Source organism: Panulirus ornatus, chromosome 4 (genome assembly GCF_036320965.1).
Source record: "Panulirus ornatus isolate Po-2019 chromosome 4, ASM3632096v1, whole genome shotgun sequence".
In the NCBI taxonomy this organism is placed as follows: Eukaryota; Metazoa; Arthropoda; class Malacostraca; order Decapoda; family Palinuridae; genus Panulirus; species Panulirus ornatus.
Window position 1 is genome coordinate 60,975,882 of NC_092227.1, and position 17,970 is coordinate 60,993,851.

Genomic DNA, 17,970 nt, shown 5'->3' on the forward strand with positions numbered 1-17,970 from the left:
TTAGTGATGGGTGATTTGAATGTGAAGGTGAGTAATGTGGCAGTTGAGGGTACAGTTGGTGTGCATGGGCTACTCAGTGTACTGGGTATTAGTGATGGGTGATTTGAATGGGAAGGTGAGTAATGTGGCAGTGAAGGGTACAGTTGGTGTGCATGGGCTACTCAGTGTTGTGAATGGAAATGATGAAGAGCTTGTAGAGTTGTGTGCTGAAAAAAGACTGGTGATTGGGAATACCTGGTTTAAAAAGAGATATACACAAGTGTATATATGTGAGTAAGAGAGATGGTCAAAGGGTATCATTAGATTACATATTAATTGACAGACATGTGAAAGAGAGACTTTTGGATGTAAATGTGCTGAGAAGGGCAGCTGGTGGGATGTCTGATCACTGTCTTATGGAGGTGAACTTGAAGATTTGTAGAGGTTTTCAAAAAGATTAGAGAATTTAGGGAAAAAGAGATTGGTGAGAGTGAGCGAGCTTGGAAATGAGACGTGAAGAAATACCAGGAAAGATTGCATGTAGAATGGCAAAAGATGAGAGCAAATGAAGTGAGGAGAGTATGTGAGGGATGGAATGTATTTAGGGAAGCAGTGATGGTATGTGCAAGAGATTCATGTGGCATGAGAAAGATGGGAGGTGGGCAGATTACAAAAGTTAGTGACTAGTGGGATGAAGTAAAGTTATGAGTGAAAGAGAAAAGAGAGACATTTGGACAGTACTTACGAGGAAGGAGCACAGAACTCGGAAATGAATAAGAGGAGGGTGCAAGGTTTGATTAAGAGGGCAAAGGAGAGTTGTGGATGAGAGAGTATCATTAAACTTTAGGGAGAAAAAAAAGATGTTTTGGAAGGGGTTAGATAATGTGCAAAAATACGAGAAAAATGGCATCGCTGGTGAAGGGGGCAAGGGAGAAAGTGATCGAGTAGTGATTGAGCAAGTATTTTGAAGGACTGTTGATTGTGGTTGATGATAGAGTGGCAGATGTATGTAGTTTTGGTCGGGTTGTTATGCGAAGTGAGAGAGTCAGGGAGAGTGGTTTGTTAGAGAGAGAAAGGGGTGGTGAAAGCCTGGCAGATGAAATTGACAAGGCAGGAGTAGATGGTATTGCAGTTGAATTTGTTAAGAAAGGGGGTGACTGTTCTGGAATGGTTTGTAGGGATATTCATTGTATGTATGGACCATGGTGAAGTGCTTGAGGATTGGTGGAATTCATGTATAATGCCATTGCACAAAGGCGAAGTGGATTAAGGTGAGTTTTCAAATTACAGTAGCATAAGTTGGTTGAATGTACCTGCAAAATTGTATGATACAGCACTGATTGCTGGTTTGAGTGAGAAACTGCAAAAGTTGGTGACTGAGTTTAGAAAAGTGTGTGAAAGGAGAAAGTTGGGGGTAAATGTGAATAAGAGCAAGGTTATTAGTTTCAGCAGGGTTGATGGACAAGTTAGTTGGGATGTAAGTTTGAATGGAGAAAAATTAGAGAAATTGAAGTGTTTTAGGGATCTGGTAGTGGACTTTGCAGAGAATAGAACCATGGAAGCAGAAGTGAGTCTCAAGGTGGGGAAGGGAGAAGAGGTTATGGAAGCGATGAAGAATGTGTGGAAGGAGAGTACGTCATCTCAGAGAGCAAAAATGGGTATGTTTGAAGGAATAATAGTTCCAACAATATTATATGGGTGCGAGTCATGCAGTTTCTCACTCACATCAGCCACCCGAGCTGTATCATTGGCAAACACCAATTGACTCACTTCCCAGGCCCTCTCATCCCCATCAGACTGCATACTCGCCCCTCTCTCCAAAACTCTTGTCTTTGCCTCCCTAACCACCCCATCCATAAGCAAATTAAACAGCCATGGGGACATCAGACACCACTGCTGTAGACCGACCTTCACTGGAAACCAGTCACTCTCCTCTCTTCCTACTCGTACACATGCCTTACATCCTTGGTAAAAACTTTTCACTGCTCCAAGCAGCTTACCTCCCACACCATATACTTTTAAGACCTTCCACATAGCATCTATATCAACCCTATCGTATGTTTTCTCCTGATCCATAAATGCTACTTACAAATCCGTCTTTTACTCCCACGCTATATATACTCTTAAGACCTTCCACAAAGCATCTCTGTCATCCCTATCATATCCTTTCTCCAGATCCTTAAATGCTTCATACAAATCCTTCTCTTTTACTAAGTATTTCACACACACACATTCTTCAGTGCAGACACCTGACACACACATCCTCTACCACTTTTGAAGTTACAGTACTCTTTCCCAATCAGATGCTCAGTACATGCCTTCACCCTCTTAATCAGTACCCTCCCATACAATTTCCCAGGAATACTCAACAACCTTATGTGTCCGTAATTTGAACAGTAACCCTTATCCCCTTTGCTTTTGTGCAGTGGCACTATGCATGCATTCTGCCAATCCTCTGGCACTTCACCATGATCCATACATACATTGAATATCCTTACCAACCAATTGACGACACAATTACCTCCTTTCTTAATAAATTCTAATGCAATACCATTCACACCCTCCGCCTTGTCGGGTTTCATCTTCCACAAAGCTTTCAATACCTCCTTTTTCTTAACCAAACCATTTCTCCTTACCCTTTCACTTCATACAACTCCCCTACCAAAACACCCTACATCTGCCACTGAATCATAAAATACATTCAACAAACCCTCAAAATACTCACCTCTTTTTCTTACTTCATCACTACATGTTATTACTTCCTCCCTTACCCTTTCACCGATGTCCCCATTTGTTCTCTTGTCTTTTGCACGTTACTTGCTTCCTTCCAAAACAACTTTTTTTTCTCCCTATAATTTAATGAATCTTTCAACCCCAACTCGCATTTGCCTTACACTCTCCTCTTGACCTCCTGCCTTTTTCTTTTATACATCTACCAGTCATTTGCACTCCTTCCTTGTAAGTATCATCCAAACGCCTCGCTTTTCCCGTTCACTAACAAATATACTTCTTCATCCCACCACTCACTACCCTTTCTAATCTGCCCACCACCCACCTTTCTCATGTCACAAGCATCTTTTGCACTTGCCATCACTGCTTCCCTAAATATATCCCATTACTGACCCACTCCCCTCACATCATTTGCTTTCACATTTTGCCATTTTACAGTCTCTCATGGTACTATTACTAGTATCTCTCATGGTGTTTTGAAATGGTTTGGGCACATGGAGAGAATGAGTGAGGAGAGATTGACTAAGAGGATATATGTGTCGGAGGTGGAGGGAACAAGGAGAAGTGGGAGACCAAATTGGAGGTGGAAAGATGGAGTGAAAAAGATTTTGTGTGATCGGGGCCTGAACATGCAGGAGGGTGAAAGGAGGGCAAGGAATAGAGTGAATTGGATCGATGTGGTATACCGGGGTTGACGTGCTGTCAGTGGATTGAATCAGGGCATGTGAAGCGTCTGGGGTAAACCATGGAAAGCTGTGTAGGTATGTATATTTGCGTGTGTGGACGTGTATGTATATACATGTGTATGGGGGTGGGTTGGGCCATTTCTTTCGTCTGTTTCCTTGCGCTACCTCGCAACTGCGGGAGACAGCGACAAAGCCAAAAAAAAAAAAGATTATTGTTGTATCATTTAATAGAAATAGCTTTTTGAATTTATTATATCATTATTTATAATGTGTTTTAGTTTGGGGGACTGATTTGGGGAGAGCATTGGGGGATATAATGTTCATGTTAGGCTTCATAGCTTTTTCTTATTTTGTATTGAGCATCATTCTACCAGCACATGTGAATACATCGTAGGCAAGTTGGATTGTATTTGCTGTGTTATTCTGGTACAGTCAGGTAGTTTTAAGTGCTTATCATTTTAATTGCAATATTTTCATAAAATGTCATAGCAATACACTCCCGATGCAAATTTCTTATATATTTCCCTTTGTAAGACTAGGACTGTATCGCTTGTTTCTTAATTATTTTATGATTTTTTTATTTTATGTTGTTTTGTTTCTATCTATCTGTCTACCTGTATCTCTGATGCTTGTCCAACTGGAACTTCCTCATGATGGTGGCCCTGGCTATTGAATAGTCTCCATAATTACAAGAGAAATGGTTTTCAGTGTACTTGACATTTCATTTTTCTAGATGTATTTCAGTGGTTGGAAGACTTATCTTGTGAGAGCAGTTGGATGAAATAATTTTATTTTTCTTTACTGGTTATGAATCTTTCCATATTTTATGTTAGATATTGTTCTACCAGCTCATTTAAACATTTTTGATAATTTTGATAGTATATAGCATGTTGTTCTGGTATATTTTGGCATATTTGTAGGTATCTACTGTACATGGTGGATATGCAGTCAGTTTTCTCTTAACCAATTCTGATTACTTTCCTTGTATTTATTATTTAATATGTACGATATTAGTATGGTATAAATTATTTCCTGTAAGATATAGATGGGTGTTTGAGATGTTTTGTAGCCTGTACTTGTTTATAAGGTAGATAGCTGCTTGATTACAAAGAGAAAAAAAGTAGCCTCCAGCCACTGCAATACTCACCCTTTGGATGGAAAAAAAATACTGTGGTTATTCAAAATGGGTGGAAAAAGATAGTGCGGTTATTCAGAATGGGTGGAAAAAATACTGCGGTTACTCAGACCTGTATGCCATGATTGGCAAAATGTTATTTATTATGAGCATGGATACTTGGAAAGTGCATTTGATTATACCACGTAGACAGGAACCTGTGTACCATGACCCATCTGTACCAGATTTGGACAAGAGAAAGAATTTTTGTTTGCTCTACAAAGTTCATCCACTCCACCCTAAACTATGCATCACCTTGTTTGTAATCCGTGTTCAGAAGCAGATATAACAAAGCTGCAGACTGCACAAAAGAAGTTTTATAAAAGAACCACCAGCTGCCTAGGAGCCAAAAACATTAAATCTGTGCACAGTGCAATGATACACATGAACGCACTCTTACTTTTCATGCTCAGCATTCAATTCTTTGCAACAGCTCTAGATTCCACTCATCCAAACTGCTCCATAACCAACCTTGAGCTCCCAAGTGGAAATAGAAAAGAAAGCTTGCTGTTGCTTTACACTTCTGCAATCTATGCTTGAAATCTTTCTGCCCATACAAACATGACACAAAACACCTACTTAATGATTGACAGGCATGAAACAGTCACCTTCCCAATCTTGTCTTAAACACCACCCCATCTGAAAGCATACTCCCCAGACACATACAAATTACTCTTTTTTGCCTGCGTTTGATAGACAAATCTCTCCATCATATCTCAAAATCTCTCATGAGGTGGTATCCAGAGTTCAGAGTGGAAAGGGTTAACTTATTCATTGTCCAAGGAATGTGGTATCAGTTGGATGTATGTCTGAAATTATTTATAAATAATTGTGTGCTTACATTGTCAGGGGAGTGCAGTTTCATATGGGTGTGTGTATGATGGGAGTCTTAATAGCTGTTTGTTTACGTGTAACTGCTGAAGATTGTTTGTCTTTGTTAATGAAATAATGTTAGAAGTATCAAAAAATTTTACTGCAATAGCTTTAGGATTGGAATTTATGTGTTTTTAAATGAAAGTGCTTTGCAAGTAGGTTATCTTTTCAGAGATGGTCAAAAAATTTTCTGTTATTTGTTAAATCAGAATCTGCTAGGGGTTGCATTACACCTTCAAGCTCACCAAGAGCTTTGATGATTTAAATATAGGTTTGATATGTTATAATTGAATACTATAAATTTTATTATGGAATTACCTTTTTTTCATCCATCAGAACAGTTATAAAGCAGATTATTGTTTAGATTTTAGATATTTTGCTTAATACATACCCCAATATATTGTTTGTTTATATTGAAGTGACCTTCATATAGATTGTTTAGAATGTTTTAGTTATGGGGACAATTAACATTCAGTTGAGAAAGTTATTTCTGCCATTTTTTTCTCCTTTAAGATTATAATACTGTAGTGGTTTAAAACATAAGTGATTAAGGGTTTACAGTATTAGTATCTTGTACATTTCATGAATTGTAATTATAAATCTTTTTTGATGCAAGCTTATAATTTTTTTTCTCTCTTGTGTCTAGGATTTGGCCCAGGGTTTGGTTCGGGTGAGAAACTGACAGCTAGTTTTTATGGGTGTTGTGTAATGGTGTGTTTGCATGCAGAATTCTTGAAAATGGGAGTTAGTCACTTGACATTTGCAAGTATGGTCTGAGGGACATTATGCACTTTATGGGTCTTTGATTAGCTGTTGCATTTCGAGCTTGATGAAGATTTCAGTTTGCAAACACACCATAGGTTTTGGTAGTTTCGAGGTCAGCCTGTTGGTTATTGCTACATCATCTTTATTGTTAAAGATTTAAGAGAAAACTTTTTTCAGTCTGTGTAAATTGACTGATCTTTATTATTTTAAGTAGGCATTTACTAGTGATTCAAAGCAAAACCAAATGGTTAACCAGTAAGTATATATATAGTATAAAATGTAAATATCTCATTTATACATAGATAGTAGATATGGCATTTTAACTTTAATGCTGAGTAGTATATTCAGTACTTGTCTTTCTAGCTTTAGGCTCTACTAACATTGTTATTACATGAATGAGTTTCATAAATCAGGGGGCTGTGGGAGCAGTATGTGATTGTAGCAGTTTGATGGCCTGTGTTTCATCCTTGGTCTTAAATGGGTTGTTGCTGTTCTCAACCTGGGTCATGGTTTGCTTGGAGCATGTTATGTTTAATGTTGCTTGAAGTTGCTTCATACCCTGGGACTTCCTTGCCATTTTTGGGTTATTCTGTTTAGGAATTTCCTTAATATATGATATGAATAAGGTATTTGTTGAATGCTATCAACCTGGCATGTAATGTAGCTTTTTTTTGGAATGTTTTATATGTATATTCCTCCTTGTGATTTATATTTTTAATATGAATTGTAGAAGTGTGTTTGTAATAGGTTTTCCAGTATGTATGAATGGGTCCCTTATAGAGTTGCCCCATTTAAATGTTTTACATGACCTCTGTCTGTTAGTGAACTGTTTCACTCTTTAAGTTGCAAAGAATTTCTTTTGAATCACTAGATTTGCAGAGTTGCCAAGTCGTTTGGAATTGGATGACAACTGAACTGCTTGGTGCCATCTTTAAGCATAACATTAGTTGCCCTCTGCACTATGTCACCTTTAGGACTCCTTATGCCTCCATTATGTCTGTGGAGCACAGTCTCACCTGCATTTACATCAAGATTTACTTTTAGGCTGTAATGCTGTAATTCCCAGTCAAGGTGTCAGAAACACCCTTCAAGTGGTGAGTGAGCCTTGTACAGTAAAAGTGGGTTTAGGTAGAGTGATGAATGTTGGAGTTAGTTGGGGGCATAGGGGCAGGATTGTCTACAAATGGAACTTTAGGTGATCCTGTTCAGGCTATACTTAAATGTTGTCTGATTTTCCATATTTTCTTTAATCTTGTCATCATTATCACACTGTATTGTTCCTTTGGTCATGAGAGGTAAGCCATGTGCTCCTCCAATGACCACCGCTTGTTCATCAGCATTTGAATCGTTCAAAACATTTAATTTCACATCATGTGTAATGCTTTTTCTTACTTTTTTACCAGATCTAAAGTTCTCAGGACAAAGAGCTTATTGGAAAATTGATATATGTATTTGAGGAACTCATACAGTAAACTGTGAATTGCTTTTTTCATAGCAAGATTGCACCAGCAACAGATGAACATTGGCCTCATAAGCTTACATCCACTTTCTAGCTGTCGCAGCCTACCATCCACAAATAAGCCTCACAGACTGTTCCATGGTTTCCATAGACCACTTTGTGTGCCCTGTTTCACCCAGTTGACAGCATGCTACATTGCTAGTACATTCTCTCTCATGCAAGCCTCCCACTCACCTGAATATTCAGGTCATTATATCTCAAATGTCTCTCTCACTCTTTCCCTCTTTTTCTCACTCTTCTCCAATGAGATGGGAGACAAAGAGATGTCTATAGCATCAATACAGTAGTAGTTACTGTGGGAACTACAGGCTGTAAACCAAATCAAATAGTATATTTTGAAGAGAGTGAGAAGGAGATGGAGTAAGTATTTTGAAGGTTTATTGAATGTGCTTGATGATAGGGTGGCAGATATAGATGTTTTGGTCAGGGTGGTATGTGAAGTGAGAGGGTTAGGGAGAATGGTTTGGTAAACAGAGAAGAGGTAGTGAAAGCTTTGTATAAGATGAAATCTGGCAAGATGGTGGGTTTGTATAGTATTGCAGTGGAATGTATTAAAAAAGGAGTTGACTTTGTTCATTGGTTGGTAAGGATATTCAGTGTATGTATGGATCATGGTGAGGTGCTTGAGGATTGGTAGAATACATGCATAGTGCCATTGTACAAAGGCAGTGGGGATAAAGGTGAGTATTGAGATTACAGAGGCATAAGTTTGTTGAGTATTCCTGGGAAATTGTATGGGAGGGTATTTATTGAGAGGGTAAAGGCATGTTCTGAGCATCAGATTAGGGAAGAGCAGTGTGGTTTCAGAAGTGGTTGAGGATGTGTGGAGCAGGTGTTTGCTTTGAAGAATGTATGTAGGGAAATACGTAGAAAAACAGATGGATTTGTATGTAGCATTTATGGATCTGGAAAATGCATATGATAGGGTTGATAGAGATGCTTTGTGGAAGGTTTTAAGAGTATATGGTGTGGGAAGTAAATTGCTAGAAGAGTGAAAGGCTTTTATTGAGGATGTAAGGTATGTGTACAAGTAGGAAGAGAGGAAAGTGATTTGTTCCCAGTGAATGTCGGTTTGTAGCAGGGGTGGATGAAGTCTCCATGGTTGTTTAATTTGTTTATGGATGGGGTTGTTAGGGAGTGGATTTGGCAGTGGATGGAACCATGGAAGCGGAAGTGAGTCACACAGGGTGGGTGAGGGGGCGAAGGTTCTGGGAGCATTGAAGAATGTGTGGAAGTCGAGAACATTATCTCGGAAAGCAAAAATGGGTATGTTTGAAGGAATAGCAATTGCAACAATGTTATATGGTTGTGAGGCATGGGCGATAGATAGGGTTGTGCGGAGGAGGGTGGATGTATTGGAAATGAGATGTTTGAGAACAGTATGTGGTGTGAGGTGGATTGATCAAGTAAGTAATGAAAGGGTAAGAGAGATATTTTATTTATTTTATTTATTTATTTATTTTGTTTGTCGCTGTCACCCATGTTAGCGAGGTAGTGCAAGGAAACAGACGAAAAAAATGGCCCAACCCACCCACATACACATGTGTATACATACACGTCCACACATGCAAAAATATATACCTATACATCTCAACGTATACATATATACACACACAGACATATACATATATACACATGTATATAATGCATATTATCTGCCTTTATTCATTCCCATCGCCACCCCGCCACACATGGAATAACAACCCCCTCCCCCTTCATGTGTGCGAGGTAGTGCTAGGAAAAGACAACAAAGGCCCCATTCGTTCACACTCAGTCTCTAGCTGTCATGTAATAATGCACCGAAACCACAGCTCCCTTTCCACATCCAGGCCCCACAGAACTTTCCGTGGTTTACCTCAGACGCTTCACATGCCCTGGTTCAATCCATTGACAGCACGTCGACCCTGGTATACCACATCGTTCCAATTCACTCTATTCCTTGCACGCCTTTCAACCTCCTGCATGTTCAGGCCCCAATCACTCAAAATCTTTTTCACTCCATCTTTCCACCTCCAGTTTGGTCTCCCACTTCTCATTCCCTCCACCTCTGACATATATATCCTCTTGGTAAATCTTTCCTCACTCATTCTCTCCATGTGACCAAACCATTTCAAAACACCCTCTTCTGCTCTCTCAACCACACTCTTTTTATTACTACGCATCTCTCTTACCCTATTATTACTTACTTGATCAAACCACCTCACACCACATATTGTCCTCAAACATCTCATTTCCAGCACATCCATCCTCCTGCGCACAACTCTACCCATAGTCCATGCCTTGCAACCATACAACATTGTTGGAACCACCTTTCCTTCAAACATACCCATTTTTGCTTTCTGAGATAATGTTCTCGACTTCCACACATTTTTCAAGGCTCCCAGAATTTTCGCCCCCTCCCCAACCCTATGATTCACTTCTGCTTCCATGGCTCCATCCGCTGCCAAATCCACTCCCAGATGTCTAAAACACTTCACTTCCTACAGTTTTTCTCCATACAAACTTACCTCCCAATTGACTTGACCCTCAACCCTACTGTCCCTAATAACCTTGCTCTTATTCACATTTACTCTCAACTTTCTTCTTTCACACACCTTACCAAACTAAGTCACCAGTTTCTGCAGTTTCTCACACGAATCAGCCACCAGCACTGTATCATCAGCGAACAACAACTGACTCACTTCCCAAGCTCTCTCATCCACAACAGACTGCATACTTGCCCCTCTTTCCAAAACTCTTGCATTCACCTCCCTAACAACCCCATCCATAAACAAATTAAACAACCATGGAGACATCACACACCCCTGCCGCAAACCTACATTCACTGAGAACCAATCACTTTCCTCTCTTCCTACATGTACACATGCCTTACATCCTCGATAAAAACTTTTCACTGCTTCTAACAACTTGCCTCCCACACCATATACTCTTAATACCTTCCACAAAGCATCTCTGTCAACTCTTTATCATATGCCTTCTCCAGATCCATAAATGCTACATACAAAACCATTTGCTTCTCTAAGTATTTCTCACATACATTCGTCAAAGCAAACACCTGATCCACACTTCCTCTACCACTTCTGAAACCACACTGCTCTTCCCCAATTTGATATTTCTTTTTCTTTCAAGTGATTGGTTCCCAGTAAATGTCTGTTTGTGACAAGGATGCGTGATGTCTCCATGGTTGTTTAATTTGTTTATCATGGATAGGGTTGTTAGGGAGGTGAATGCAAGAGTTTTGGAGAGAGGGGCAAGTATGCAGTCTGTTGTGGATGAGAGGGCTCGGGAAGTGAGTCAGTTGTTGTTCGCTGATGATACAGCGCTGGTGGCTGATTCAGGCGAGAAACTGCTGAAGCTGGTGGCTGAGTTTGGTAAGGTGTGTGAAAGAAGAAAGCTGAGAGTAGATGTGAATAAAAGCAAGGTTATTAGGTTCAGTAGGGCTGAGGGATAAGTCAATTGGGAGGTAAGTTTGAAGGGAGAAAAACTGGAGGAAGTGAAGTGTTTTAGATGTCTGGGAGTGGATTTAGCAGCGGATGGAACCATGGAAGCGGAAGTGAATCATAGGGTGGGAGAGGGGGCGAAAATTCTGGGAGCCTTGAAAAATGTGTGGAAGTCGAGAACATTATCTCGGAAAGCAAAAATGGGTATGTTTGAAGGAATAGTGGTACCAACAATGTTATATGGTTGCGAGGCATGGGCTATGGATAGAGTTGTGCGCAGGAGGGTGGATATGCTGGAAATGAGATGTTTGAGGACAATATGTGGTGTGAGGTGGTTTGATCGAGTACGTAATGTAAGGGTAAGAGAGATGTGTGGAAGTAAGGGGAGCGTGGTTGAGAGAGCAGAAGAGGGTGTTTTGAAATGGTTTGGGCACATGGAGAGAATGAGTGAGGAAAGATTGACCAAGAGGATATATGTGTCAGAGGTGGAGGGAACGAGGAGAAGTGGGAGACCAAATTGGAGGTGGAAAGATGGAGTGAAAAAGATATTGAGTGATCGGGGCCTGAACATGCAGGAGGGTGAAAGGCGGGCAAGGAATAGAGTGAATTGGATCGATGTGGTATACCGGGGTTGATGTGCTGTCAGTGGATTGAATCAGGGCATGTGAAGCGTCTGAGGTAAACCATGGAAAGTTGTGTGGGGCCTGGATGTGGAAAGGGAGCTGTGGTTTTGGGCATTATTGTATGACAGCTAGAGACTGAGTGTGAACGAATGGGGCCTTTGTTGTCTTTTCCTAGCGCTACCTCGCACACATGAGGGGGGAGGGGGATGGTATTCCAAGTGTGGCGAGGTGGCGATGGGAATGAATAAAGGCAGACAGTATGAATTGTGTGCAATGGTATATATGTATGTGTCTGTGTGTGTATATATATATATATGTGTACATTGAGATGTATAGGTATGTATATTTGCGTGTGTGGACGTGTATATATACACATGTGTATGGGGGTGGGTTGGGCCATTTCTTTCGTCTGTTTCCTTGCGCTACCTTGCAAACGCGGGAGACAGCGACAAAGCAAAATAATAATAATGATATATATTTTTCTTTCATACTATTCGCCATTTCCTGCGTTAGTGAGGTAGCATTAAGAACAGAGGACTGGGCCTTTGAGAGAATATCCTCACCTGGCCCCCTTCTCTGTTCCTTCTTTTGGAAAATTAAAAAAAAAGAAAAAAAACCAAGAGGGAAGGATTTCCAGCCCCCTGCTCCCTTCCCTTTTAGTCGCCTTCTACGACACGAAGGGAATACGTGGGAAGTATTCTTTCTCCCCTATCCCCAGGGATAGATACATATATACTATGAATGTACATATATTATAAATGTACATATATTTATATATATGGGCTGAACCAGAGTTTGTGAAATGTTTGGGGTAAACAATGGAAAGGTCTGTGGGGCCTGAATGCGGGTGGGAAGTTGTGGTTTTGGTGCATTACACATGACAGCTAGAGACTGAGTGTGAACGAATGTGGGAGGCCTTTTTTTTCTTCTTTTCTTTGCGCAACCTCACTGAAGCAGGGGCTAACAATGCTGTTTCCTGTAGGGCGGGGTGTCGCCAGGAATGGATGAAGGCAAGCAAGTATATGTGCATATGTGGATATGTATATGTCTGTATGTGTATATGTTGATTTGTATCTGTGCACATATGGGCATTTATGCCTATATATGTGTATATGAGTGGCTGAGCCTTCCTTCATCTGTTTCCTGGTGCTACCTCACTGATGCAGGAAATGGCAATCAAGTATGATAGATGTAAGATATATGAAATATAGATATAAACACATGCATACATACATACATACATACAAATGTAGACACATTTGGAGAGAGAAGTTTTTTAAGAATATATTCTTAATGATACTGCCTCGCAAAAAATAACTTCACCTGTGGTGTATCCCTGAGCAAGCAAGTATATGTCTATATATTTATTAGTGAAAGAGAAGAGAGTGGCATTTGGACGATTTTTGCAGGGAAAAAATGCAGTTGAGTGGGAGATGTATAAAAGAATGAGACAGGAGGTCAAGAGAAAGGTGCAAGAGGTGAAAAAGAGGGCAAATGAGAGTTGGGGTGAGAGAGTATCATTAAATTTTAGGGAGAATAAAATGGTGTTCTGGAAGGAGGTAAATAAAGTGCGTAAGACAAGGGAGCAAATGGGGAGGTGATAACAAGTAGTGGTGATGTGAGAAGGGGATGGAGTGAGTATTTTGAAGGTTTGTTGAGTGTGTTTGATGATAGAGTGGCAGATATAGGGTGTTTTGGTCGAGGTGGTGTGCAAAGTGAGAGGGTTAGGGAAAATGATTTGGTAAACAGAGAAGAGGTAGTAAAAGCTTTGCGGAAGATGAAAGCCGGCAAGGCAGCAGGTTTGGATGGTATTGCAATGGAATTTATTAAAAAAGGGGGTGACTGTATTGTTGACTGGTTGGTAAGGTTATTTAATGTATGTATGACTCATGGTGAGGTGCCTGAGGATTGGCGGAATGCGTGCATAGTGCCATTGTACAAAGGCAAAGGGGATAAGAGTGAGTGCTCAAATTACAGAGGTATAAGTTTGTTGAGTATTCCTGGTAAATTATATGGGAGGGTATTGATTGTGAGGGTGAAGGCATGTACAGAGCATCAGATTGGGGAAGAGCAGTGTGGTTTCAGAAGTGGTAGAGGATGTGTGGATCAGGTGTTTGCTTTGAAGAATGTATGTGAGAAATACTTAGAAAAGCAAATGGATTTGTATGTAGCATTTATGGATCAGGAGAAGGCATATGATAGAGTTGATAGAGATGCTTTGTGGAAGGTATTAAGAATATATGGTGTGGGAGGCAAGTTGTTAGAAGCAGTGAAAAGTTTTTATCAAGGATGTAAGGCATGTGTACGTGTAGGAAGAGAGGAAAGTGATTGGTTCTCAGTGAATGTAGGTTTGCGGCAGGGGTGTGTGATGTCTCCATGGTTGTTTAATTTGTTTATCATGGATAGGGTTGTTAGGGAGGTAAATGCAAGAGTTTTGGAAAGAGGGGCAAGTATGAAGTCTGTTGTGGATGAGAGATCTTGGGAAGTGAGTCAGTTGTTGTTCGCTGATGATACATCGCTGGTGGCTGATTCATGTGAGAAACTGCAGAAGCTGGTGACTGAGTTTGGTAAAGTGTGTGAAAGAAGAAAGTTAAGAGTAAATGTGAATAAGAGCAAGGTTATTAGGTACAGTAGGGTTGAGGGTCAAGTCAACTGGGAGGTAAGTTTGAATGGAGAAAAACTGGAGGAAGTAAAGTGTTTTAGATATCTGTGAGTGGATCTGGCAGCGGATGGAACCATGGAAGCGGAAGTGTATCATAGGGTGGGGGAGGGGGCGAAAATCCTGGGAGCCTTGAAGAATGTGTGGAAGTCGAGAACATTATCTCGGAAAGCAAAAATGGATATGTTTGAAGGAATAGTGGTTCCAACAATGTTATATAGTTGCGAGGCATGGGCTATGGATAGAGTTGTGCGCCTGAGGGTGGATGTGCTGGAAATGAGATGTTTGAGGACAATGTGTGGTGTGAGGTGGTTTGATCGAGGAAGTAATGTAAGGGTAAGAGAGATGTGTGGAAATGAAAAGAGCGTGGTTGAGAGAGCAGAAGAGGGTGTTTTGAAATGGTTTGGTCACATGGAGAGAATGAGTGAGGAAAGATTGACCAAGAGGATATATGTGTCGGAGGTGGAGGGAACGAGGAGAAGTGGGAGACCAAATTGGAGGTGGAAAGATGGAGTGAAAAAGATTTTGTGTGATCGGGGCCTGAACATGCAGGAGGGTGAAAGGAGGGCAAGGAATAGAGTGAATTGGATCGATGTGGTATATCGGGGTTGACGTGCTGTCAGTGGATTGAATCAGGGCATGTGAAGCATCTGGGGTAAACCATGGAAAGTTGTGTGGGGCCTGGATGTGGAAAGGGAGCTGTGGTTTCGGGCATTATTGCGTGACAGCTGGAGACTGAGTGTGAACGAATGGGGCCTTTGTTGTCTTTTCCTAGTGCTACCTCGCACACATGAGGGGGAGGGGGATGGTATTCCATGTGTGGCGAGGTGGCGATGGGAATGAATAGGGGCAGGCAGTGTGAATTGTGTGCATGGGTTTATATGTATGTGTCTGTGTGTGTATATATATGTGTACATTGAGATGTATAGGTATGTATATTTGCGTGTGTGTGTGTACATTGTGTATGGGGGTGGGTTGTGCCATTTCTTTCGTCTTTTTCCTTGCGCTGCCTCACAAACGCGGGAGACAGCGACAAAGCAAAATAAATAAATAAATAAATAAATATTTATGTTCTTCCACATTTGACATTTTCTTTCTATCAAGGTAGGGCTTGGAACAGATTGAAGATGGCTTTTTTTTTTGATCACATCATCAATGTAACTATCATATATAATGCACTGAAAGCAGAACCCCCAATCCACAGCCAAATCCTTATAGACCCCTTCGTTGTTTCCTCCTATCACTTCATGTGCCCTTATTCAGCTTATTGACAGCATGTTGAACTGATAGCCACATCACTTCATAATGCTATATCTGCATACCTTACACCCTCCTGCATTTTTATGCCCATCACTCAAAGAATTGTTCACTCCATCCCTTCATCTACAGTTTGGTCTCCCCCTATCATTTTCCTCTCCACTTTTGACACACATACCCTCCTGGTCAACTTTTCCTTGTTCATTCTCCCCATATGTCCAAACCATTTCAACTCCCTCAGTTAAGCTCTCTCAGCCACTCTTCATTGTATCAAACCTCTCTTACCCCGTAGTTTTGCACTCGGTCATCAATCCACATATCGCATTCTCATCCTCAAGCATTTCATTGGCAGCATAGCCACCTTCTTCAATGAAGGGACTACTTTTTTCTTTCATACTTATTTGCTATTTCCCCCATTAATGAGGTAGCACTAGGAGCAGACAGTGAAAGGCCTCACTTGCTCACATCCATTCTATTACTGTCATGTGTAATGCAGTGAAACCACAACCCTCACTCTACAGTGAGGTGCCACAGATTTTTCCATGGTTTCTCCCATCGCCTTCACATGTCCTGGTTCAGTCCTTTTACAGCACATTGCCCCTTGTATGTCTCATCACTCAAGAGTGCTCTATCCCATGCACACCTTTCACCTTCCTGAGTGTTTCGGACTTGAGCACTCATTCTTTTTTCACACCATCCTTCATCTTCAATTTGGTTTCCCCCTTCTTGTCCCTCTCACTTCTGACACATATATCTTTTTCGTCATTCTCTCCTCACTCATTCCATATGTCCAAGCCATTTCAGCATACCCTTTTCAGCTCTCTTAACTTCTGGAGTTACTATACCATTGAAAATTCCTCCGTTTTGCTGTCATAGACAGTGGCCTCTCATTCCACACACTGCTCAATGCACTCAACACTTAGCCCCTTCACCCAACCTATGGCTCATTTTAGCTTCCATGGTTCCATTCGCTGCCTTTTCAACTCCCAGGTATCAAAAACACTCTTCTCCTTATTCTCTTCATTCAATCTCACTTTTATTCTTATTAACTCTTAACTTTCTTATCACACATACTTACCCAAGCACAGACACCAGCTTCTGCAGTTTTTCACTCTAGTCTGCCTCCAGATCAGTAACTTAAGCATACAGCAGCTAACTCATCTCCCAGGTCCCTCACCTAGAACTTTGCTTGTACCTCCCTCACCACCCCAGTCATAAACAGATTAAGCAATGTTCATGACATCATACACTCTTGCTGCAGACTTGCTTCCTGGGACCAGTCACCCTCTGCTCTTCTTACTCCATATTTGCCTGACTTACCCATATATTCGTTATTGCTTCAAGTAGCTTTTCTCATACAACGTATCTTTGTAATAATTTCCTCATTGCATCTCTTTATCAACTATGTAGTACACTTGCTCCAGATCTGTAAATGCCATTCACTAAATCCTTTTCTTTCTTTGAGTGTTTGTCACATGCTTCTAGCAAACATCAGATCCAAAAATCCTTTACCACTCCTGGTGCCTTATTGTATCTCCCTGATATGATGCCACTACCCTCTCATCCACCACTTATGCAATATACCATGTATGCTCATCAGGTTTATACCTTACCTCTGGAACTCCAACATTCCATACCTTAAGCAGCCATTCATACATTGAAAATACTAAGTAATCATTTCTCAACAATTTCACTTCCTTTCTTGAGAAATTCATGAACAGTCCAATCACTCCAGCCTATTTGATGAATTTTATCTAAAGCAAAGCTTTCGCCACCCCTCCTCTTATCACCAAAGTCCTTGCCATGATTCTCTCCCTTCACATACCTCCATATCCAAAACACCCTCATCTGCCACCTTGTTATCTAACATATTCAACCTTCCTCCAGAGTACAGGACTTACTCCTCTTCATTACTTTTTGCCTCTTACCATTTCCCCATCTGTTCCTTTCACTGTTGCTTCCATTAATTTTCTTGTTCTCTTCATACTGCTCATCTTCCTAAACATTTTCTTCTTGCAGAAGTTTGATGATAGTCATTCATTGCAGTTCTTATTTGCCTCCTTTTTGTTTTCAGCTTGTTCACCTCTCTCTTGACCTGCTGCTTTTTTGTTTGTTCATTCAGTCATTTAGACACCTCTGTAGACTAACATTTTAATTTCCTCACACACATCCCACCCTCCCCATACCACTACTTCTCTTACACAAGGAAGCACTGCCTCCCATGATACCTCCCAATTCCTAGCCAACTTAGTTAGTTACAATGTC

At 40.8% G+C, this 17,970-nt stretch overlaps 1 protein-coding gene across 1 annotated transcript in view; it reads left to right on the forward strand.

The window, feature by feature from the left end:
* LOC139764806 (uncharacterized) overlaps positions 1–17,970 on the forward strand; it is a gene marked incomplete at its 3' end in the record, with an annotated part of 202,539 nt that overhangs the window by 38,699 nt on the left and 145,870 nt on the right. The window contains exon 6 of the mRNA XM_071691740.1: positions 6,089–6,112. Within this exon, the coding sequence (XP_071547841.1) occupies positions 6,089–6,112 (24 nt within the window). The remainder of the gene's footprint in view (positions 1–6,088; positions 6,113–17,970) is intronic.